Here is a 25,525-nt window from a genome sequence, read left to right as displayed (position 1 = left end):
GGACCGTGACCTTGCCTTGGTGAACAAAGGAGGACAGCTGCAGTTGTCTTGCAATGATTTCAGTAAACGCGTCAGATTTTTTTTTTTTTAAACCTTGTTTCTATTGAACATTGCCATACTAATAAAGGCATTTTTTATGAATTATATGAAGAGAGCCTTGGTCCTCCTTTCATTATGATGAACAATTCACCCCTTTTGACCAAAGAGCACCTTCTGTCTACCAACATCTACTACTGTGTACCTTGGTAGCGCTTCCCTTCCTCCTCTTTCTACTAGACAGTATAATTGGTATGAATAGTACGGGGGGAGGAAACAACCCAACACCTTTATACTTGCCTTTCTTCTTCTTTCTTACTAGCACAGATTTGCCCGATTAGCTGCTTTATTGAGGAAAGGTTGACTTACTATGACTGTGGTTGTCAGACTTAAGTAAGTCACTTTGAACAATAGCGTCTGCTAAATGACTAAAATGTAAATGAATCTGCACACCGAGTTCAATTCGGTCCTAGCAAGTACTGTTGATTTGCCGCACCTGGAGGAAAAAGGTGTGCTGTCCTGAATGTTGCACTTTATAGAAAATGCTTCAAGAGAATCATACTTGTTCTACTTAATATATATCTATCTGCATTTATTAAAAAGCACAATTATATGATAAAACAACAATCAACATGAGATTCTCAATCTCTCCTTGCGCAAACATACATACCGCACATGGTGTCTGAGACTGACCCGTGGAGGAGGGTGCTAAAACGGGATCCGAAATGTTGTCAACACGAAGTCATCTCATAAAGTGACAGTCCAAATTAGGAGTTACGCACCCTGGGTTTTTTTTTGTTGTCCCCTCCTCTGCCCTCATTGATAGCCCGTCTTCTACACACCTCTACTTCCAAATACAGATATTTTTAAAATAATCGGAGTAACTTTTGCAAGGCCCTTGTCCATATAGGGCCGAACAACACCCTTTATAAAGAGGAGGATGCAGGGTCTGGAGAGAAACAGACCAGGGAGACAGAAGGCACCGGACTGTCATCCTAAAGGTAAGCACATAGAGGCAGTCTGCAACAACTATGATTCCCACAAGGCACAAATCAGCAAATACACAGCTGGTCAGGTGATTGATGTTGGTCTTTGTATTTGTCTATTTCATTCTCAGTAGAGATCCTTTCCACTAAACTCTTCCAAGAGGTGACCACTGACCAACAAGCGGTAAGGATCGTTAACTTCCACACTAAGGTTGTAGAGTGTAGACACTCTCTTGACTAAGGCACAGGCCTACATATATATATTTAAAGTCATGGGATGCATTTGCTTGGTTATTTAAGTTATTGATGTGAATTTTTTATAGGGTTTTACAGCAGTACATTTTGCCTTAACTGCATCTGCAATTAACTGAATTTGGGCCATCAAAAGTCTGACCGTAATTAAGATAATATGCCATTTAGCAGACGGTTTTATCCAAAGCGACTTACAGTCATGTGTGCATACATTTTTACATATGGGTGGTCCCGGGGATCGAACCCACTACCCTGGCGTTACAAGCGCCATGCTCTACCAGCTGAGCTACAGAGGACCACCAAGGTGATTTAATTCGTAATTAATTACACAAGAGCATGTGTTGAGGATTGAAGATTGCAGTCTCTCTAGCTTGGGTTCAACTTGTTATTCATCCAGGACACCAATTGAGAATCCGAGCCTAGAGTAACACTTTATTGAAGCCAAACAAATATTATTAAGACATGATCATTATGCATTATAAGACTTGTCATAAGTGACTATGAACTGCTTATTATATATAAGTATCGTTGCGAACGGCGGGGCAGGGAAGCAAACCCGGGCCGCTGGTATGAAAGGCAAACACCCTACACATCGCGCTGATAGGGTTAACTCACTTAGAGGGAATTGTAACATGGCTCATATTAGTGAGGATCGTTACACTGCCCCTTCCGAACAGGAAAGGCGCATCCCAGGGCTTCGACCACATCAGCCCCTTCCGAACAGGAAAGGCGCATCCCAGGGCTTCGACCACATCAGCCCCTTCCGAACAGGAAAGGCGCATCCCAGTGCTTCGACCACATCAGCCCCTTCCGAACAGGAAAGGCGCATCCCAGTGCTTCCACCACATCAGCCCCTTCCGAACAGGAAAGGCGCATCCCAGGGCTTCGACCACATCAGCCCCCTCACACATCTGTCCGTGCGTTCCGATGGCCTCGTGGCTGACATCCCACTTCTAACACCAATGTTAACCTACTCGGTGGGAATTGTAACGTGGCTCATATTAACGAGGATTGCTACAGTATCCTCTTACAATAAGCCAGAGCTATTATCAGTCATTTAGAACCTATTATAAATTGCCACATAGAAAGACAACATATATGTTATAAGTTGATTTATGAAACATTGTAAGGCTCATACATATAACAGTAATAATAATACATTATAACTGTACACCATAATTCATTCACACAAAATAAACCATGTCAGCATCTGTGAAATGCAAGCTCATGCAAATCTCATTCAAAATGTAATTTGCTTATACAGTATTAACTATTACCTAATGATTCTAAGACTAAAGGTCCAATCCCTGTGAAGTAAAAAGTAAACAATCTTCTTTAGCATGTACTCAACAAAACCACGCATTTAGTGTGAAACAAAACAAAAAGGAACATCAAACTGCTGATCAATTCAGACTGCACAAGATACATACTATTTCAAACTATCCTGGAAACACAGTTTTCACTATTTCATTCAACAGATCATTTTCAGGATTTACCAACTAATGCTAATGTCAGAATGGGATATTTTGGAATGAAACTGTGGATGTATGTAGATATTTTCTGTTCCTCCCTGTACAGATTTCAGGATGGGGGACATGGCGATGGAGGAGTTCGGGGCGGCAGCTCCCTTTCTGCGTAAACCAGACAAGGAGAGGATGGAATGCCAGACTAGACCCTTTGATATAAAGAGGGAGTGCTATGTGCCTGACCCTGAGGTCGAGTACGTCAAGGGCACAATCACCAGCAGAGACGGGGACAAGATCACAGTCGATACGGAGTACGGGAAGGTAAATATATCAAGAAAAGGTTTTAAACATGGATAGACAACAGGAACAATATGTACTCTATATAATGATTTATCCATTGTACTTTGAATATAAAATGAAACAAACTGTGGAAATGTAATTTACTTTCAGACTGTTGTCGTGAAGGAGATTGACTGCCACCCCCAGAACCCGCCAAAGTTTGATAAAATTGAAGACATGGCGATGTTCACCTTCCTGCACGAGCCCGCTGTGCTGTTTAACCTCAAAGAGCGTTATGCAGCCTGGATGATCTACGTAAGTAATAACCTGCCCGCTGACATCTCCATTATATCAAAACATTGATTCAAATGAATATAACTTAAATCTGCACCTCTCTCGTCTTCCACAGACCTACTCAGGGCTGTTCTGTGTCACGGTCAACCCCTACAAGTGGCTGCCAGTGTACGATCAGTCTGTTGTCACTGCGTACAGAGGCAAGAAGAGGACTGAAGCTCCTCCTCACGTCTTCTCCGTCTCTGACAATGCCTACCAGTACATGCTGTCAGGTAAAATGCAACTGCTGCTTTCTAAGTACATTGAAAACATCAAACTATAGTTGGAAAATGACATATGCTATTAACTGATATTCCTTTTCTTTCAACAGACAGGGAAAATCAGTCTGTCCTCATCACGTAAGTACATCAACCAAAGGTTTATATCAATTTGAGTCTATTTACAATTAGGAGAAATGTCGTAAACAAACAATATTTGTATTTCCAATCGCAGTGGAGAATCCGGTGCTGGAAAGACTGTGAACACCAAGAGAGTCATCCAGTACTTCGCCAGCATTGCTGCTGTTAGCGGAAAGAAAAGTGCAGCAGAAGAAAAAAAGGTAAACAGAACGTTCGTCCCAAATGAAACACACTTCCTGTTGACAAAATCAATGAGATATTCATTGCAGAGATGTAACACTGTGTGGGTGTTGGTTTGTAGGGGACCCTGGAGGATCAAATCATCCAGGCCAATCCTGCCCTGGAGGCTTTTGGTAACGCCAAGACCATCAGGAATGACAACTCCTCCCGATTCGTACGTTTTTCCCTCTTGTTTGAGAACACGTCATTATTATAAAATCACCCCATTACCTTGTGTATATGGGCGCATTAATTAATATGTTGGTAAAATCTCATAGGGTAAATTCATCCGAATTCATTTTGGAGTCACTGGGAAACTTTCATCTGCTGACATTGAGACTTGTAAGTAAAAGTTCAATTTGATCAGGTTTGAACAAATCTCTTTGATAACAGATTCATAAAATACACGTCATTTTTCATGCATATCAGATCTTCTGGAAAAGTCACGTGTCACTTTCCAGCTCAAGGCTGAGAGAGACTACCACATCTTCTATCAGATCCTGTCCCAAAAGAAACCGGAACTTCTAGGTGAGTATTAGAACATTCAACTAGGTACTGAACACTATAGTTCAGTGTCTCTCAACCTCAGGTCTGTGGACCAGCACCAGTCCTTGGGATGTTACTGATCTTTGTCAGTAAATTATCTGCCACAGTTTTCAAAAAAAGGTTGAGAAACACTGCATAGTAAACAGTACCGTCAACTGTGCTGTTCAAATCTTTTCAGAGATGCTACTCATCACCAGCAATCCCTATGACTACGCCTTCATCTCCCAAGGAGAGATTACTGTAACTTCCATTAATGATGCGGATGAGCTAATGGCTACTGATGTAAGTAAATGTTCATGGCAATTTACATTTATCTTGACTTGTTCATCTGTCCAACTTTCTCCGCAATACAAAAAAATGTACTATTATCCGGAACTAGGATGCCTTCGATGTGCTGGGCTTCTCCCAAGAGGAGAAGAACGGCATTTACAAGCTGACTGGTGCCATCATGCACTATGGCAACATGAAGTTCAAGAACAAGCAGAGGGAGGAGCAAGCAGAATCTGACGGCACCGAGGGTGAGCGCTGAGGATTTAAAACCTCTCACTTTAATATACAATCATCTTTGAAAATTCTGACGGTCAGAATGCCTCCTCCCAACCATAAAACCTTGCCTTTCCAGATGTTGACAAAGTTGCATATTTGATGAGCCTGAACTCTGCTGACCTGATCAAGGCGCTGTGTCACCCAAGGGTCAAAGTAGGAAATGAATGGGTCACCAAAGGTCAGAGTGTCGACCAGGTGAGTATAATTTTTTTAAATACATTTCCAGGAGCTAATAATTGTGAGCATAACACTTCTGTATAGAGTTGCTAATATTTTCATGAGTGATTCCCCATTGAGCGTGATGTTTAGTCCAGGGCTAGAACTAATCTGTGTCTGGGAAAATGTCCCCATGTGTTTATGTTGAGGCAATTTTTTTGCAAATTAATTTTCTTCATATTTTGTAGGTGTACTACGCCATTGGTGCACTGTCCAAATCGATTTACGAGAAGATGTTCCTCTGGATGGTGATAAGAATCAACCTTTCTCTGGACACTAAGAACGCTCGTCAGCATTACATTGGTGTGCTGGACATCGCAGGCTTTGAGATCTTTGATGTGAGTGTATGATGTAGACTATAGTTCCATATAAAAGGCCACGTCACAAAAACTGATTTATCTAAAACATTACAGCTGACAAAATAAAGTCACTGCCAACTTCCCTTCCAGTTCAACACCTTTGAGCAGCTGTGCATCAACTTCACTAATGAGAAGCTGCAGCAGTTCTTCAACCACCACATGTTCGTGCTGGAGCAGGAGGAGTATAAGAAGGAGGGTATCGTCTGGGAGTTCATTGACTTCGGCATGGACTTGGCTGCCTGCATTGACCTCATTGAAAGGGTTGGTGTCTTCCGTTTTTCAGTAGTTAAAATGAAGTGTCCTGAGTTATCTTTAGAGATTTCAAACATTTAATGGAAGTACATTTAAAATGAGCATTACAAGCGCAATCTTCAATAGACAAATGATTCTGATATTTATTCACTATGCTTTTCCCTTAGCACTAATGTATTTTCATTCCTTCCCCTAGCCCATGGGTATCATGTCCATCCTTGAAGAGGAGTGCATGTTCCCCAAGGCCAGCGATGCTACATTCAAGGCTAAGCTGTACGACACCCATCTGGGCAAAAATAACTGCTTCCAGAAGCCCAAGATCGTTAAGGGTAGACCAGAGGCCCATTTCTCCCTGGTTCACTATGCTGGCACTGTAGACTACAACATTGGTAACTGGCTGGTGAAGAACAAGGACCCGCTGAATGAGACTGTGGTCGGACTGTTCCAGAAGTCAAGTCTTAAGTTCCTGGCCAACCTCTATACTGGCTATGCTGGTGCAGAAGGAGGTACTATATGTTTCTGTCTGCAAAGACTACAAACCACTAAAGTATAACAATTGACATGATAGTAGTAATAATAGTATTTGTATTTATTTATTGTTATTTCATTATCACACAGGTGAAGAAAAAGCAGCTGGGGGAGGAGGAAAAAAGAAAAAAGGTGGTTCCTTCCAGACTGTGTCTGCATTGCACAGGGTAAACTTTTCAATTCATATATTTCTGATGTTTTTGCATGGCAGAATATTAACAAATGTATTATATTTGCAACTGTGGATTGGAATGTTAGCATTACATCCTCATTCTCTGAGACTCACTGATGGAGAATTCTTCATGTGTCATACTCACAGGAGAACTTGGGTAAACTCATGACCAACTTGAGGTCTACTCACCCCCACTTTGTGCGTTGCCTCATCCCCAACGAGACCAAGACTCCTGGGGCCATGGAGAATCCTCTGGTCATGCACCAGCTGCGCTGTAACGGTGTGCTGGAAGGCATCAGGATCTGCAGAAAGGGCTTCCCCAACAGGATCCTGTATGCTGATTTCAAACAAAGGTAAAAATAAGGTTATACATTTTCTTTATAAAATAAATGCAGCTGCTTGCCTAACCACGTGTTCCATTATTGAAGATAATTGTTTTGTGATTTTAATTCAGATACCGCATCCTCAATCCAAATGCTATCCCTGAGGGTCAGTTCATGGACAACGTGAAGGCAGCAGAAAAACTGCTGGGCTCTCTGGACATTGACCACACCCAGTACAGATTAGGCCACACTAAGGTAAGTTCTCTAAATAGATGGAAGGCAATATGGCCTGTTGGATCAGGAGAGAAAAGTAGGAGCAACATATTGCCATACCAAACTGAGTTATACCCATAGAGTACTACTAGAGAGCTGATCTACTGTTTTTGCAATGGCTAATATTCCTACAACATTAACATTTTAGCAGACGCTCTTATCCAGAGCAATTAGGGTTATTATTATATTATTATTATTAAGTGCCTTGCACAAGGGCACAGCGACAGATTTTTCACCTAGTCGGCTCAGGAATTAGAACCAGCGACCTTTCGGTTACTGGCACAACGCTCTTAACCACTAAGCTACCTGCCGCAACAGAACAACAGGTGTAGGCTACATATGGACATTGCACAAACATCACCCAGCTTGAGTGGGTTCGTGTTACAAAGACAAAACATGTTCTGCTGTAAATATCAGCTAATGTTCCCTACTTAGCTAAAGGTACTCGCCAACACCAGTGTTTTGACGGTTGACAGGCAGCAGAAGTGACCGTGTCGGATTTAATCCATTCCTGGACATCTGGCAATGTTGTTGAAATGCATTGGAAGTTTGCACTAACTTTATGGAAACCCATTTTCACTACTATTTGCCGAGCAAAATGTGCGTGCGCAACTATATGAGGACTTGACAACCATGTCCACATAGCAGCTGGGGGCGGACCATGTCTCCGGGCAATTGGAGTCATTAGAAATGTATTCCATACCCAACCCTCCAGTAAATCGTGACAAACTAACACAACTCAGTTTTAGACGAGACTGATTTTATGACAAAAATTATCCTATTTACACTTTGTTGTCAATTCTGACACTATAATTAATGTTTCTGACTCATATAGATGCCACATCAACGACCGTTTAAAAACAGAGAACTTGGTTTAAGGGGCAGTTGACCCCCTTTTGAAGTAGTGAATTTATTTTTCTTATAAGTAATCCTTCTATATATCTGTATAAAGCCAAGGTTGGGGATTTACTGCCACCTGCTGTTATTGAATGCTCAGGAGTATAATTCATTGGCTGACCCCTCCTGCTGATCTGAATGGAATTTTGTGATCCATCCTTTAAAACGGCAATCTGCAATTGCTACATACATTTCTGGACGTTTGTACCCATTGATTCTTGAAGACTAAAATGTATGAATGCCTCATGAGCTTAGTTCAATTGCCGTACCCCATTGGTAACCCAAAATATAAGCTTCAAACCTTTGTTATGGTTGGAACTGAGGCTTGCCCCTTTAACCCATATAAAGTCACAAAATTGTGAAAGCCCTCATTGGCACTGCCCTACTTAAAAAGGCTTTGGGCCATGTGCACCCTCAATGGTCCTCTGTAGCTCAGCTGGTAGAGCACGGTGCTTGTAATGCCAGGGTAGTGGGTTCGATCCCCGGGACCACCCATACGTAAAAATTTATGCACACGTGACTGTAAGTCACTTTGGATAAAAGCGTCTGCTAAATGGCGTATTATATTATTATAATCAAACTCTATGGCAATAACTATTTTTTTTGTCATTTAGCAGACGCTCTTATCCAGAGTGACTTACAGTTAGTGAGTGCATACATATTATTATTATTATTATATTTTTCAAGAACTATTGACGGATACAAATATGTGCTTGTCATAGCGTGGTCCTCTGTAGCTCAGCTGGTAGAGCACGGCGCTTGTAACGCCAAGGTAGTGGGTTCGATCCCCGGGACCACCTATATACAAAAATGTATGCACGCATGACTGTAAGTCGCTTTGGATAAAAGCGTCTGCTAAGTGGCATTTTATTATTATAGCGCCACCATGTGGCAGATCAGCATCTGGCTCCTTAAAAGCAATTACAAGTGACAGGCCACACCCTCATGGCAGTTCATTGTGCCCATGCTATTAAAGATAGACTATCCGTACATGTTTTAAAGACATTGGTCCTTAGATGTTATATACTAAACGTCATACGAATTTATCAAACTTCATAAAAGTAACATTTAGGTGTTGTTAATAAAATTCTAAGCTAGGGCTGAATTTTCAATTCAATTGCTCATTTCAGGGCCACCTTGTGGTCAATTTGTCCCATGTTCATTTGGAGGTAAGAATTTAAGAATCTAAACACCACCTCCAGGTTTTGTAAATCTGAAGGACACCACCTTAAAGTTATTTCTTGTCGAAGGGAGGGGGGAAAAATCAATGGAACCAAATACAAGGCAATCCAAACAGCACCTTATGTTCTCTGTATATCTTTATTAGGTGTTCTTCAAGGCTGGTCTCCTGGGTACCCTTGAGGAGATGAGAGACGACCGTCTCGCTCTCATCATCACTGGCCTCCAGGCCCGAGCACGTGGTCTACTTGCCAGGGTTGAGTTCCAGAAAATTGTTGACCGCAGGTTGGAAAAACAATAGATAGAACTTCGGCAGACAATATGGTGGAGGTGGGAAAGGTTGCATAACAAGCTAATTTTATAACATTTCACAGGGATGCCATGCTTGTGATCCAATGGAACGTTCGTGCATTCATGAGTGTCAAAAATTGGCCCTGGATGACGATGTACTTCAAGATCAAACCTCTGCTGAAGACAGCAGAGACTGAGAAAGAGATGGCCAACATGAAGGAAGAATTCCTGAAGCTTAAAGAGGTTTATGCTAAAACGGATGCCCGTAGGAAGGAGCTGGAAGAGAAGATGGTCTCCCTTCTCCAAGAGAAGAATGACCTGCAGCTCGCTGTCCTTACTGTGAGTAAAAGCTACATTGATGTAACTTTAACTGTACTAGTTACTTTCCTGCAGTCACATCCTTTGTCAAAATGGCCTTTGTTAGTTCTCAGCCTGAATGAGGCCCAAACCCAAACCAGCCCCTAGCACCTACCAACTCGCTTGGGGCTCCCTCTGTTGCCAAATTTGCTGACGAAACTCAAAGGGTGACTTCCGGAGCGGCGAGGGGGATCAACTAACCTGACAAACTACAGGACACACTCGTGACTTCAATTATGCAATTCATGTAAAAATGTATAATAATGAGACAAGCATGAAAATCGAATTCATAAATTCTTACAAAATATAACAAGATTAACGAGATACAAACCTCTGTAACAGTTAAACATTTCAATTTGTTACATGTTTCACGTGTTGAAAATAAGACACAAGCAAATGCACGTGTCATATCATTAGGCATGCCTTTCCATTATATCATATGAAATTGTGCAAAGGCTGAACATATTCCGGCGCGTGTTGGGATAGCACTTCACCCTGGAGCCTACAGCATTGCTGGTCAAAGTGGCTATCGGAGGGTCTCTAGTTAGCCCCTACCCCCTTTGATAATTTTCACTCCCTCAGCTTTGGGACACCTGTGAATATGGCAGAGGCAAATCGAGGGCTTAGGGGAAGGGACTGGTTTGGGATTCAGCAAGATGCATGGAAAGGGGGAAGAGACATGATTTGATAAATCCAAAGGTCATACAATTACTGGAGCAATTGGACATCCATTGTAGTGTCAGAATATTTTCCAACCAACCAAATTTCTGAAATGTGTAGGATTTATATATATATATACTTACAATATATTGACACGTTGACAGTCAGAAGACACTCTTGGTGATGCTGAAGAGAGATGTGAGGGGCTGATCAAGAATAAGATCCAGCTTGAGGCCAAAGCCAAAGAGCTGACAGAGAGGCTGGAGGACGAGGAGGAGATGAATTCAGAGCTGACTGCTAAGAAGAGGAAGCTGGAGGATGAGTGCTCAGAACTCAAGAAGGACATTGATGATCTGGAGCTCACTCTGGCTAAAGTGGAGAAGGAGAAGCACGCCACGGAGAACAAGGTCAAAGCTTCTCATTCATTCTAGGGTTGTTAAAACTCCAAATAATTGATGTGGATGACAGTGTAATGACACTGCTCTGTTTCTTTAGGTTAAAAACCTGACTGAGGAGATGGCGGCTCTGGACGAAACCATTGCCAAGCTGACCAAGGAGAAGAAGGCTCTGCAGGAGGCTCATCAGCAAACGCTGGATGACTTGCAGAGTGAGGAAGATAAGGTCAACACGCTGACCAAGGCCAAAGTCAAACTGGAACAGCAAGTTGATGACGTGAGAATCAAATTGGAATTGACAAAAAACATCCTAAAAATGGGCTACAGTAAATTATTTACTCAGAATATTGTTTAATATATATTTTACCAGTGGTGTTTCAGAGTATGGTGTTTGTAACGCCAAAGGTAGTGGGTTCAATTCCCACGTGTAAAACCTATGCACGCATGATTTAAGTCCCTTTGGAATAAAACGTCTGCTAATTATTATGTATATTATTATAGTATATTATATTATTATCAGCTTGAAGGGTCTCTGGAGCAAGAGAAGAAGGTGAGGATGGACCTTGAGAGAGCCAAGAGAAAGCTGGAGGGAGACTTGAAGTTGACCCAGGAGAGCCTAATGGACCTGGAGAACGACAAGCAGCAGATGGAGGAGAGGATGAAGAAGTAAGATCACAAATAAAATACAACTATTTACATACTGGTATTATTTTATAGCAGAAAAGATCACAACTCCCAAAAAATCATTAAAAATAGACATTTCAAAGAAATATGTTTTTTTACTCATCAGGAAGGACTTTGAGATGAGCCAACTCAACAGCAAGATTGAGGATGAGCAGGCCATGAGTGCCCAGCTTCAGAAGAAACTGAAGGAGTTGCAGGTATTTAAATATTATTGTTCCAATTATAATCTTTCTGTTACACTTGTTTATGTTCTGCTCTTACCAGAAAAGTTTTTAATTTCCGACCATTTCAGGCCCGCATTGAGGAGCTGGAGGAAGAGCTGGAGGCCGAGAGAGCTGCCCGTGCCAAGGTGGAGAAACAGAGGGCAGACTTGGCCAGAGAGCTGGAGGAGATCAGTGAGCGGCTGGAGGAGGCTGGTGGAGCCACGGCTGCCCAGATTGAGATGAACAAGAAGAGGGAGGCGGAGTTCCAGAAGGTGCGCAGAGACCTTGAAGAGGCCACTCTGCAGCACGAGGCTACAGCTGCCTCTCTGAGGAAGAAAAATGCGGACAGTGTGGCTGACCTGGGAGAGCAGATCGACAACCTTCAGAGAGTGAAGCAGAAGCTGGAGAAGGAGAAGAGTGAGCTCAAGCTGGAGCTGGATGATGTGGTCTCCAACATGGAGCAGATTGTCAAGACTAAGGTCGGTGGATTCATCATTATGAAATACAAGCATTTTCAGAGATCAGATAGTTATCGCAAAATGACACTGTACATGCTCTTCAAATCAAATCAAATCAAATCAAAGCTTCAGAGAGATGATCTATGAAGGTTGTGCTGTGTTACCTAAAAGAAAACTTGTTTTCAGACAAACTTGGAGAAAATGTGCCGCACTCTAGAGGACCAGATGAGTGAATACAGGACGAAAGCTGAGGAAGGACATCGATCCATCAATGATTTCACCATGCAGAAAGCAAAGCTTCAAACTGAGAATGGTATAATAACTTAACATGAACATTCACATAAACAGCCACAATGAATCGCCACGTCCACAATAACAGACTAATCGAAAATAATCAAAAATCGATGAAAACAGGTGAACTTGCCAGACAACTGGAGGAGAAGGACTCTCTGGTCTCCCAACTGACCAGGGGTAAACAGTCCAACGTTCAGCAGATTGAAGACCTCAAGAGACAACTGGAGGAGGAAGTCAAGGTATTTATACAATAAATGTAGAATCTATTATCCAACTACATTCATCCTCCGGCATAACGACATTCTTTTTTATTTATTTTTACATTTATTTTCCAGGCAAAGAACGCACTTGCCCATGCGGTGCAGTCTGCTCGCCATGACTCCGACCTGCTCCGGGAGCAGTATGAGGAAGAGCAGGAGGCCAAGGCTGAGCTGCAGCGTGGCATGTCCAAGGCCAACGCTGAGGTGGCTCAGTGGAGAAACAAGTATGAAACTGATGCCATCCAGAAGACCGAGGAGCTTGAAGAGGCAAAGTAAGGATGTTTTTCTTACTTTCTCTTACTTTCATGGCTATTCAACCTTGTCTGAATGAGCGATACAAAAAAGTTTATGATGAATGATACATGAATTACCTGATATACAAACATTATATATATATATAGAGAAGAAAAAAAGTCTGCTGTTCTGAAATGTTTCCTATCTATGTCAATCTAGGAAGAAGCTGGCTCAGCGTCTGCAGGATGCAGAGGAAGCTGTGGAAGCTGTTAACGCTAAATGCTCCTCCCTGGAGAAGACCAAACACAGACTCCAGAATGAGATTGAAGATCTCATGGTGGATGTGGAGAGATCCAATGCAGCTGCTGCCGCTCTGGACAAGAAGCAAAGGAACTTCGACAAGGTGTTATTATGGGATACACAAGTCTTCTTAACTTTCATTATAATACACGGTAATCATATGCTGTTTACTCAAACCATTTACAATACCTGTGTGATTCTACTAGGTCCTGGCTGAGTGGAAGCAGAAGTTTGAGGAGTCTCAGACCGAGCTGGAGAGCTCCCAGAAAGAGGCCAGATCTCTCAGCACTGAGCTCTTCAAACTCAAGAACTCTTATGAGGAGTCTCTGGATCATCTGGAGACCATGAAGAGGGAGAACAAGAACCTGCAAGGTCAGAGCGTCAGTATTATTGGCCTGCATTTCAGGCAATCATTTAAATATTATTACAGAGATTTGTTATCACAAGATTCTGATGTGCAATTGTTTTTTCCCCCCCACACAGAGGAAATTTCTGACCTGACTGAGCAACTTGGCGAGGGAGGAAAGAGCATCCATGAGCTGGAGAAGGTCCGCAAACAGCTGGAGCAGGAGAAGGCTGAGATACAGACTGCTCTAGAGGAAGCTGAGGTGAGACTGGAAGATATTTACTGATAGGGATAGACACAATTGACTGCTGGTAAAATATTAGAAGATTTTACATACAATGTGTGCTGTGTTCCCATAGGGCTCCCTGGAGCATGAGGAGGGCAAGATCCTGAGGGCACAGCTGGAGTACAACCAGGTCAAAGCTGACATTGAGCGCAAACTGGTGGAGAAGGACGAGGAGATGGAGATGAATAAGAGGAACCAGCAGAGAGTGGTGGATAACCTGCAAAGCTCCCTGGAGTCAGAGACTCGTAGCAGGAACGAAGCTCTCAGGCTGAAGAAGAAGATGGAGGGAGATCTCAATGAGATGGAGATCCAGCTCAGCCAGGCCAACAGGCAGGCAGGAGAGGCCCAGAAGCAACTTAAGGGTCTCCATGCCCATCTGAAGGTAACACTTCCACAGCATTTAATCAAAAACACCATACCTACTACATTTTTATTATAATGATGAAGCCAAAAAAGACTTGTTAAACAGATCTGGGGTCTTTCTGGGACCTCTTTCTAACGAATCTAAGAAACAAATCTAAAATCCTCAATTCTCTCCACAGGATTCTCAACTGCAGCTGGATGATGCCCTACGTGGTGGTGACGACCTGAAGGAGAACATTGCCATTGTGGAGAGACGCAACAACTTGATGCAGGCTGAACTGGATGAGCTGAGGTCCCTGGTGGAGCAGACGGAGAGAGGCCGCAAACTGGCCGAGCAGGAACTGCTGGATGTTAGTGAGAGAGTTCAGCTGCTGCACTCTCAGGTAAGGCATTGATGGACAACAACAATGGATAGCCTTATTAAATATACACAACTTGAAAAAATGTTTAAGATACTATGAAAGTAATTCCTCAAACATACGTGTAGAACACCAGCCTGTTGAGCCAGAAGAAGAAGCTGGAGGGCGACACATCCCAGCTTTCGACCGAAGTGGAGGAGGCTGTGCAGGAGTGCAGAAACGCTGAGGAAAAGGCCAAGAAGGCCATTACGGATGCTGCCATGATGGCCGAGGAGCTGAAGAAGGAGCAGGACACCAGCTCTCACCTGGAACGCATGAAGAAGAACATGGAGCAGACCATCAAGGACCTGCAGCACCGCCTGGATGAAGCTGAACAAATCGCCATGAAGGGGGGCAAGAAGCAGATCCAGAAGCTGGAGGCCAGAGTAAGTGTTTGAGACTAACCTACCCTCTCTTCTATAAATTACAAATTATTTTTCATATTTCTAGCTTCAATGTTGAATGTAGTAGTAACAACATAATTGGAAATAGTGTTAACATCCCATCATATCTTTCTAGGTGAGGGAGCTAGAGACGGAAGTGGAAAGTGAGCAGAGGAGGGGTGGCGATTCTGTGAAAGGAGTCCGTAAATACGAGAGACGCATCAAGGAACTCACCTACCAGGTACATCAAAGTTACACTATGAACATGCTCAGAATAAAATGGTTAATATATGACCATCTTTTTTCCCCCTTGTTTTTCTGGTGCAGACTGAGGAAGACCGTAAAAATTTGAGCCGTCTTCAGGACCTGGTGGACAAACTGCAGCTGAAGGTCAAATCCTACAAGAGAACTGCAGAGGAGGCTGTAAGTACAAAACCTTCCGCCATCCAACTGATGCATCTGTCATTTATGAATTGTTGCGTTTGCCAGAGACTAAATCATCCATATTTTTCTACAGGAGGAACAAGCCAATTCCAATTTGGGCAAGTTCCGCAAGATTCAGCATGAACTGGATGAGGCAGAGGAGAGGGCTGATATTGCCGAGTCTCAGGTCAATAAGATGAGAGCCAAGAGTCGTGATGTCGGTTCCAAGGTCAGTAGTTTCAATCTTCTATTAATTATAATTTTCAGATTCCCTCATGTACTGTATGGCTGAAGCCTTAACGTTGAATACTTTTAAGGCATATGATATCCAATAGCCATAATACCATTAACCTCTGAATATCTAAATGTATATTCATTAATTTGCTGGCATCCATTGTGTTGTAAAACTACACAAGACAGGATCAAGTCTAAATGTAATAGCTTGCTGCTAATGGTCCCAATGGTTTCATAGATACGTTTTCTGGAGAGAAAAAAAAAGGCCCCACTTTACATTAAATGTATTCCCATGGTAGTTTTATAAGTAGTTACAGTGTAATAACAGTCAAAAATGATACTTTATACTATACCTGTTGCAGATTTTTTATATTCATTAATTTGATAAAGAAATTCAAATTAAAGGACAATATTAACTTTGATATTTCAATCTTGTGTCTACCATAGCCTTTTATTAATTTCCGCCGTAGCAAATCACTAAAGCTTATGATGTCATAGGGTAATTGCCCAATTATACAGTATGTAATACCCACTCCACTCTGCAACATTGATATTCATTACATGCTTTGATTTAAATAATTTAGTCTTCAGTAACAATATGTACCTACACTGCAGATTACACTGAAACGTTGTACCTACCTATGTAGGTAAATGAACTACAATTGACATTGGACATTTCTAAAGAAACTGGGACCAAAAAGAGAATGTTACATTGCATTTTTTAAAACAGATTTTCTGTAATACCTACTGCTTAAGAATGAAATGAATCTACAGTTCATTTTACTTGAATTGTTCATTGGACAGTATTGCAACTATAAATGTTTTGCAAACGTTTTATTGATTACATAGTAGATCTAAGGAGAATCAGGACATGTTTGGTGTCTGTATAGGGGACAACATGATGTTCATAGTTTATTCCAAGTGTATACTACTTACTTGTTGACGTTTATTGTAATTTTAACTAGAGCACATTGTACATGGCAATATATAAAGGTTTTCCTGTAGGATTACAATTTTCTTAGAACCAATCTATCTTCTCTGTCACAGAAAGGAAAGGATGAGGAGTGAGGCCAAGAGTTGTGACCCTGTTCCCAGGTCAGTTGCTTTGGTTATCATTTGCACACTTCCTGGTTTTAGTGGTCACTTACCATGCAATTGCATCGTTGTTGGAGATGTTTATTGTAATAAGGACTGTAGTTGAAATTAAAGCAATAGCCAAAGTAATTGAATGTTAATTGAATTATTTGATTTGACATCATTGCACCTTTAAAAGTTTCGTAAAATCTTAGTTAATTTGCTAGCAAACACAGTTGGTGTAATGTTAGGACCATTTCATGAACAGTGTTTTAGTGCATGATATTTTGTGTATTCCATACCTTAATAAACACTCATTGGAGTTGCCCCATTGTGTAATTTACATTTCAAGACCCAAAGTATATAATACAAATGTTTCCAGAATATACAGTTCATTTTCACAACCTTTATCCATCTTCTGTCACAGAAAGGGCATGATGAAGAGTGAAGCTCTCGGATGGACCTTTCTGAAAATCTCCTGCTTTCGTTTTTCTCTATTCTCCATGTAACATGAGCCGAATAAAGACAATTGAAATTGCATCTCTGTGTATTGCTTGTGATATGTTACCTTGTGTGCCAAAGGGTTTTCATGTCTGGTATAGACATAAGGTTTTCTATCCATATCGGGTGAACTGTTTAGAAATTACAGCACTTGTTGTACATAGTTCCCCCATTTTAGGGGACCAAAAGTATTGGGACGAATTCACTTATGTGTATTAAAGTAGTAAAAAGTTACATATTTGGTACCATATTCCTAGCACGCAATGAATACATTAATAATTTGAATAATGATTCTTGAAATATGTTATTTTCACTGTGTTTCAAATATGAGCTAACCTAAAATAAAGAAACACATGCTTGTAACCTCAGAATGATGTTAAATCTCCCGTTGTTATCCTCCTAGATGCTTCTGTAGTCCCTGTGGAAAGAAAATACTATCCTCAGATTATATTGAATGTGATCTAATGTTACAAGTGCATCCACATCCAATATTATTTTACATATAATTAATTAATTAATTTGGTATATTACACTTATGTATTGTGCAATACATTGATCTTTATTACAGGCATGTGTAACAGTATAGAGCCCTTCAGTGGACACATCATAACACCCATAACACCTTGCGGTCAAACATGGAAATGGTTCCAATAGATTTTCCCCAATGAATTTTTCCCCATAGGGGATTTTAGAACCACTTCAAAAAAGGTCTGTTTCATGTAGGCTTTCCCTGGCGTGACCTTTTGATAACCGTGTAAATCTCTCTCGGGCAAGGTGACTTCAGCTTTAATTACTCTTAAGACACGGAAATGCTAATTACAATCAAAGTAGACATCATGCAAGACTACAAATCACGGCAAGATCCCGCACGTCGTCTCTAGCTGACACCTTTGCTCTCAGCTAGCTAGCTACTAGCTACCTTCATCCAAAACGAAATATATACTCTACACTTTCATTTACTGTCCCATATTTTATTTAACTAATATCTGTTGGCTTATTTATGCGTTTGGTCTCGTGTCTTGTACAGAATACTATCCTAGTAGCGGTCAGATATTTACAATGTGACATCATACTAGACTATTTTTTTGCGAAGAAGCTAGCTAGCTACCTATCTACCTAGATGATATTAGCAACATACCCTTATTTTACCAGATCCTCTTCTCCTTCACCCGATGGAAGTCTAAACGCAGCTATATCAACACCCTTCTTGTCAATTTAACAGGCCTATGTTGCTGCTGTCAATTATGAGCAGCACATCTACCTCTGCATTCAGTCTGAACCCCAGAATAAGCAGGAGGACGACAGCATTACACAGGTGGGGGAAAGGCAGCAAAAACAGCACACCACAACACTTTTAAAGGTGTTACTGAGTCTAGATGTTATCCAATCAGGAGAAGAACAAGTGATGGAAGCAGCATAGGATAAATGGGTGAAGGTAGGGTGGGTTTATAGAGATCAGATGGAGAGTTCCAAAGTGTCTGAAGTTGAGGGACCAGGGGGCATAAAAGGCATAGCGTGGAATAAGGAGTAGCTAGAGGGATGGTCGGCCATGGAATAAACATAACATGGGGTGCTGGTGTGTTAGCCTACAAAGCTGGAAGCTACCAGTATTTTCTTCCATTGTAAAGTGTTCTAGCCTGTAATGGACTAGCCTGTTTTGGACCCTACAATGATTCTCTACACAAAGACTGCTTGTTTTGTCACATAAACTATTCTAATTTTAACAACCAGGAAATGGCGGAGCGATTTCTGCATAGTGCACCTTTAAAAATGGAATTGTCAACTCAAACAAATGTATCCAATTTATTAACTACTAAATTTAGCTAACATTAGATAGTTAATCCAGAGTTTCTTACCTTTGCCTCGATTCGACATCATGGCCCTGGTGAGTGACATGAAGCTTAAGACAGGCATTTGTAGTTCTGTATGATGAATTAGCCACATTAGCGGCTAATTAGGATTTCATTTGTGGGGGGTAAATACAGTGGTGGAAAAAGTCATCAATTGTCATACTTGAGTAAAAGTAAAGATACCTCAATAGAAAATGACTAAAGTAAAAGTGAAAGTCACCCAGTAAAATACTACTTCAGTAAAGTCTAAAAGTATCTGGTTTAAAATGTTCTAAAGTACAGTGGTGGAAAAAATACAAAATTCTCATACTTGAGAAAAAGTAAATGCTATACATCAAATTCCTTATATTAAGCAAACCAAATCCCAAAAATGTCTTGTTTAAAATTACGAACAGACAGGGGCACACTCAGACATAATTTACAAACGCAGTATGAGTGCCTGAGTGGCGCAGTGGTCTAAAACTGTGTCACTAGAGATCCTGGTTCGAATCCAGGCTCTGTCGCAGCCGGCCGCGACCGGGAGACTCATGGGCGGCGCACAATTGGCCCAGCGTCGTCCAGGGTAGGGGAGGGAATGGCCGGAAGGGATGTAGCTCAGTTGATAGAGCATGGCGTTTGCAACGTCAGGGTCGTGGGTTTGATTCCCACGGGGGGGCCAGTATAAAAAAAATGTATTCACTAACTGTAAGTCGCTCTGGATAAGAGCGTCTGCTAAATGACTAAAAATGTAAATGTAAATAGTGAGTCCACCAGATCAGAGGCAGTAGGGGAGACAACACGTTATATTGATAGGTGCGTGAATTGGACCATATTGCTGTCCTGCCTGAGCATTCGAAATGTAAGAGTACTTTTGGGTGTCAGGGAAAATGTATGGGAGTAGAAAGTACATATTTTCTTTAGGAATGTATTGGAGTAAAAGTAAAAGTTGCCAAAAATAGTAAAGTACAGATACCCAAATAAACTACTTAAGTAGTACTTCAAAGTATTTTTACTAAAGTACTTTACACCATTGGGTAAATACAGGCAAATATATTGATACAAGTCACCTTTTCCGAGAGATTTACACTGTTATCAAAACGTCAAGCCAGGGTAAGCCTACATGAAAAACAGCCCTTATTTGAAGTGTATCTAAAATCCTCTATGGGAAAAATGAATGGTGGAAAAGACGATTGGAACCATTTCCATGTTTGACTGCTAGGTTATTGGTATTATGACTCATACTGTGGTACTCTACTGCTCCCACCCTTCTCCTTGCCCCATCATGGGCTCCAACCAGGGACCCTCTGAACATATCGACAACTGTCAACTCATGAACTGAAGTATCATTAGCTGTCACTCCAAAAAAGCCGCGGACCTTGCAGAGCAAGGGAAATAACTAGTTAACTAGCCAGCTAACTTAGCTAGTTAGTTTAGAACTGATTCATTAAGACAAAACTCCACACACACATTTCGTAAAGAATCTCCATAATGTCCACGTTATATTACCAGGTTCACACGGGCACACGGGACAATCAGATGGACTGGACGTCAATACACATTAGCTGTCTCTCCCGTTTGAAGATGAAAACGAAACTGAAACAATGCTAACGTTAGCTAGCCACCGAACACTGAAAACTAGCAAGGTGCTAACATTAGCTTGTTAGCTCGTAATGTTAGCTAGGTAACTTTTGCTAGCTAGCTACCTTAGGAAGACAAACTTATATAACATGAATTCCTGACACCACACAAAGACATCGTTTACACTGTATGTGACTAATATTGATGGCAACGTTTTCAGAGGTTACAAACTCCATTTATTTAGTGACTTTTATACATTTAAAAGGGGGAGAGCAGGAGAAAGCATCCCTACCTCTCCAGTCTCCATCAGTCGGAAAATCTAACGGCTTTTACTCCCGCCGCGCGCAGCGCTGACGTCACACCCTAACAGAATACAGTAGGTTGCCCATGTATAAAACAAGAAAATACTAAATACATACAAATATATATATATATAATAATTAGAAAAAATATGAACAATTTCAAGTGCAATTGTATTCACTCAGAAAAAAAATCTAATTATAATGATTCAGGAATATGTTATTATTTTTGTTATTAACTATGGATAATGTCTTAACAAGATGATTCAATTCAATCAAAAATATTTGTGATTTTGGTATAGAATTCTGGCATTTTTGTTTGTGTATAAAGTATTTGGCAACAAGAATTAAAAAAAAATCACAATCATTTAAATGGTATTGTTGTCATAGAAATAGTAACATATTGTCTCCTTCATGTCAAAAACATGTGCAGTGTTCAAAAAGGTAAATAAGTATTCTGCTAGGTTTTCTCAAAAATCTATCACAGATTTACATTCATTGAACAAGTGAGTAAGATTTTCACCTTTTTCTCAGAAAACGCAGATATCATCAATATCAACAAATTTGGACAACATAGAATTACATGGATATATCTTCTGTATAATCTTAAAGTGCACTTCCTTAAATTTGTTTGGTATACAATATTTGTAAGGCATCAACCAAGCTTTTTTTCAGACAATGTCAGGAATAAGCAAATTCCAGAAAAATTTTTCCTCTAGGCATAAATTGGTTCCATGAATGGAAAATGTGTCTATACTTGTGTCTGTTTTGTTAGACATGTATGATGTAGGGATGTAAGTTGTTGATAATTTTGTATAATGATTAATAAAAAAATTAAAAAACATCAAAAGATTAAATAATAATAATTGGTTGGGCCACAGATAGAACAATTACCTCTTCTTCTTCTTCTTCTTCTTCTTCTTCTTCTTCTTCTTCTTCTTCTTCTTCATTGGCATTTATCGGCGGTTGGCATCCAACGTTATGGTGCATTACCGCCACTTAATGTACTGGAGTGTGGGCCAGAGACAGGGAGAAACTAAATCCTACCTGCCAGCTCCGTTGCTCTTAAAAAAAGATAACAAAATATTTGAGACTATATCTAATGATGTTCTACTCAATGTACTCTTTAAACTAATTTCCTGTATCCCCTTCTCCCTCATACTAGATCTCAGCCTCTCTCTTTCCCACTGATACTGCCCACACGGTAGCAATACATGCTCCACGGTCTCTGTTTCCTGGCAATAATCACATGTTCCTGTTGGATGCTTTCCTATCACATTTCAGGTCTTATTCACCGGTTGTAAAATCTTGTAAAAATAGCCCCCTCTCTTCTGTCCCTTCCTGCCGTCCTCCCCTCCTTTCCGATGGTACTTGAAATAAATGCCTTCCCTTATTATCTCCACTGCTCCTGCCATCTCTGCACCATCACTGTCCATATCAGGCTATTTACCTCTGCCTTGCTCATTGAAACTACAACATCAACTTCCCAACAACTAAGTGCTTGTTTAGCCAGTACATCAACTGCCTCGTTCCCCTCCACCCCCACATGGGCTGGGACCCAAGTAAATCTTATCTGTATACCTATTTGTCTAACCCTGCCATGGGTTTGTAATACATCATAAAGCAGGTATTGTCTGCTACTTGAGCTAAAGGACTGGAGACTCATTAACACTGCACATGAATCAGAGGAAATAACTACTCTGTCTGGCTTGACTTCCTCCACCCACTGCAAGGCCAACAGGATGGCCATCAGCTCTGCCATATATACAGCCAGATGATCTGTAATACGTTTCCTGACTTCCACCCGACATTCCTGCACTACAAATGCTGACCCAGTACATCCTGTCCTTGGATCTTTTGAACCATCTGTGTAAATGGCCACAAAATCCTGATACACAGTATCCAGACGTCTCTTAAACAAATCAGATGGATCAACACCCTCCCTATCTTTGTGTAGTCTCTCGAACACTTCTAGATCAACTACTGGATACGAGAGTAGCCATGGTGGATTTACAGGAATAGCTACCGTTGGACTAAACTCCCTCGATACAGTCCCATCTCCTTCGCCTGGGTATTAACCACCCACCCAAAGCTCATGTTCTGTCTTCGCTCATGTTCCCAACATGCCTGTAAAATCCCTTTCGCAGGATGAGACACCCCATGTCCATGTAGGTTGACCCAATAATTCATTGCACGATGCTGCCACCACCATGCTTCGCCGTAGGGATGGTGCCAGGTTTCTGTTACGGAGTCTAGTTGATAGGTAATCGACTAGTTGGACTGTTCCCCAGACTCCACGCGTAGGGATTTGTACAAGGCTTAACAAGGCTATTGAACTGAACATTGGTGTCTGTCTTTATTCCTTAATCCAACATATCATACAGAAACATGGTATCAGAAGTGGCTCGGAAAACACACGTTTGTTATTTTTGTAGCTAAGTACAGTATAGGCGCAGTTACGTTCCATATGCGAACACAAGCCGTTTCCTACTCACAACACTGATCAACTCGTGTTAGCTGGCTAGCTAGCATCACTACCTACCTCCATGACTGAAGACAAAGAAATCTCCTATTCCATTGCTATGGCAGCGAACATTCCGCCACCAAATCACATGGTTCTCACAGGGGACTGGAATACTAATTGGGACAACTTCAGGGATGAATTCGAGGACTATGCGCTGGCGACCGGTCTACATGAGAAACCCAACGAGGTACAAGCGGCAACTCTGAGGAGTTTAATGGGCAGCGAATGCAGGCATATCTACCGGCACAATCTCACCCTCACGGCACGACAACAGTGTGATGCAAAGGCTATATTGGATGCATTGGAGAATTACTTCAAACCCGCCAGAAACGTAATTTACGAGCGGTTCGTTTTCGGAAGCTGCAAACAGGAAGAGGGTGAGTCAGTACACAACTTTGTAACCCGTTTGAGAGAGAAATCCGCCACTTGTGAATACGGGGGATTGAAAGATGAACTGATTCGTGACAAAATAGTACTGGGAATTGCAAATGAGAATACGCGCCGGCGTCTACTGAGAGAGAGAGGCTTAACATTAATAACTGCCATCGAAATGTGCCGCACTGCTGAAGTCACTGACATGAGAATGAGAGCAATGGAAACGGAAACCCCACGCTCCGACGTTGATACTGTTCACGCTGTTGCTAGGCAGACATTCAGACAAAACCAATCGAGGCAGAGTAATTCACCACGAACGGTGAACACAGAGAGCCCCGTAGCATGTAAATACTGTGGGAATACACACACACGTGGCAAAGTGCACTGCCCGGCCTATGGAAAACCATGCAGAGCTTGTGGAACTAATAATCACTTTGCAAAAGTGTGTCTCAAAAGCAAAAGAAGGGTGAGTGAGGGCAAGATTCACTGTGTTGATGATGTTACTCAATGTTCAGAGCTGAACAGTGAAAGTGACATTTACATGCATGAATCCATTGGGGCTGTACACTCAAGAGGGAAGAAATGGTTTGTGACACTACGATTACACAACAAGCAACAACAATGTCAACTGGATTCGGGTGCTACATGCAACGTAATGAGCTACAAAGACAAAATCAATCTGGCACCTGACACACATCTATTTCCCAGCGATACTAGACTAAAGCTGTACTCAGGAGAACTAATGAGCTCTATGGGCACCTTTGAGACCGAATGTGTTATTCGGGGACGCAAACACAAGCTGGAGTTCGAGATTGTGAAAACCAGTCAAAATCCTCTCCTCTCAGGCTCTACATGTGAACGCCTGGGACTGATGCAGTTCACTGTACCAAATGACCTGCACATTGTGGATCATGTCCAGCATGGACCCCTGTCCAAAGAACAACTACTCAGCAGATATGACGATGTATTCAACATGCCCGTTGAATCAGTGCCTGGGGAGGTACACTTTGAAGTGGATGAGAGCATTACTCCAGTCCAGTGTGCTCCTCGCAATGTGCCCATTGCAATGAAAGTGGCTGTGAAGGCCCAGCTGGACAAGTATGAGGCCGATGGCCACATGACATCTGTGACTGAACCAACTGACTGGATCAGCAATATGGTCATAGTGAAAAAACCAGAGAAGCTGAGGGTCTGCATCGACCCAAAGCATCTGAACCAAGCACTGAAACGATCCCACTACATCATGCCGACACTAGAGGATGTCCTCTATAAGCTTCCCAAGGCCAGGATTTTCACCTTGGTGGATGCCCGAGATGCATTCCTTCAATGCAAGCTGGACGAAGAAAGCAGCTTCATGACTACCTTCTGGACCCCCTGGGGTCGGAAACGCTGGCTCAAGCTCCCGTTTGGTGTCTCAGTGGCGCCTGAGGTATACCAACGCAAGCAGCACGAGTTACTGGCTGGGCTCAAGGGCATTGAACCCATCGCCGATGATATCCTGATCGTAGGCTGTGGTGAAACAGACGAAGAAGCAGAACGCGACCACGATGTGAAG

The 25,525-nt window shown here is 41.7% G+C and overlaps 1 protein-coding gene across 1 annotated transcript; it reads left to right on the top strand.

Annotated features, from left to right (window-relative positions):
• The first annotated feature begins 1,003 nt into the window (after positions 1 to 1,003).
• Positions 1,004 to 17,528, top strand: LOC121555345 (myosin-7-like). Its single transcript, XM_041869181.1, has 40 exons — positions 1,004 to 1,037; positions 1,154 to 1,206; positions 2,853 to 3,061; positions 3,191 to 3,334; positions 3,429 to 3,585; positions 3,684 to 3,711; positions 3,806 to 3,911; positions 4,013 to 4,105; positions 4,209 to 4,272; positions 4,360 to 4,458; positions 4,655 to 4,758; positions 4,856 to 4,994; positions 5,099 to 5,217; positions 5,427 to 5,576; positions 5,688 to 5,858; positions 6,046 to 6,355; positions 6,468 to 6,544; positions 6,697 to 6,902; positions 7,004 to 7,127; positions 9,370 to 9,506; positions 9,596 to 9,851; positions 10,694 to 10,936; positions 11,025 to 11,201; positions 11,445 to 11,590; positions 11,715 to 11,805; positions 11,901 to 12,290; positions 12,456 to 12,582; positions 12,684 to 12,802; positions 12,899 to 13,095; positions 13,277 to 13,460; positions 13,564 to 13,729; positions 13,841 to 13,965; positions 14,063 to 14,371; positions 14,532 to 14,735; positions 14,840 to 15,136; positions 15,270 to 15,374; positions 15,461 to 15,556; positions 15,651 to 15,785; positions 16,838 to 16,885; positions 17,292 to 17,528. The coding sequence occupies exons 3-39, from the start codon at positions 2,861 to 2,863 to the stop codon at positions 16,856 to 16,858; spliced, it is 5,817 nt and encodes a 1,938-aa protein (XP_041725115.1). The 5' UTR covers positions 1,004 to 1,037; positions 1,154 to 1,206; positions 2,853 to 2,860; the 3' UTR covers positions 16,859 to 16,885; positions 17,292 to 17,528.
• Positions 17,529 to 25,525: the final 7,997 nt, after the last annotated feature.

The sequence above is a fragment of the Coregonus clupeaformis genome, unplaced genomic scaffold (assembly GCF_020615455.1).
Source record: "Coregonus clupeaformis isolate EN_2021a unplaced genomic scaffold, ASM2061545v1 scaf0586, whole genome shotgun sequence".
Lineage (NCBI taxonomy): Eukaryota > Metazoa > Chordata > Actinopteri > Salmoniformes > Salmonidae > Coregonus > Coregonus clupeaformis.
This window is presented reverse-complemented; position numbering and strand designations above follow the sequence as displayed.

Bases quoted from the DNA above. Each gene is read 5' to 3' on its own strand.
- LOC121555345 (XM_041869181.1), top strand. From the start codon at position 2,861: ATGGGGGACATGGCGATGGAGGAGTTCGGGGCGGCAGCTCCCTTTCTG. The intron at 3,062-3,190 runs GTAAATATATCA...ATTTACTTTCAG, and splicing joins TCGATACGGAGTACGGGAAG to ACTGTTGTCGTGAAGGAGAT. The intron at 12,583-12,683 runs GTATAATAACTT...CGATGAAAACAG, and splicing joins AAAGCTTCAAACTGAGAATG to GTGAACTTGCCAGACAACTG.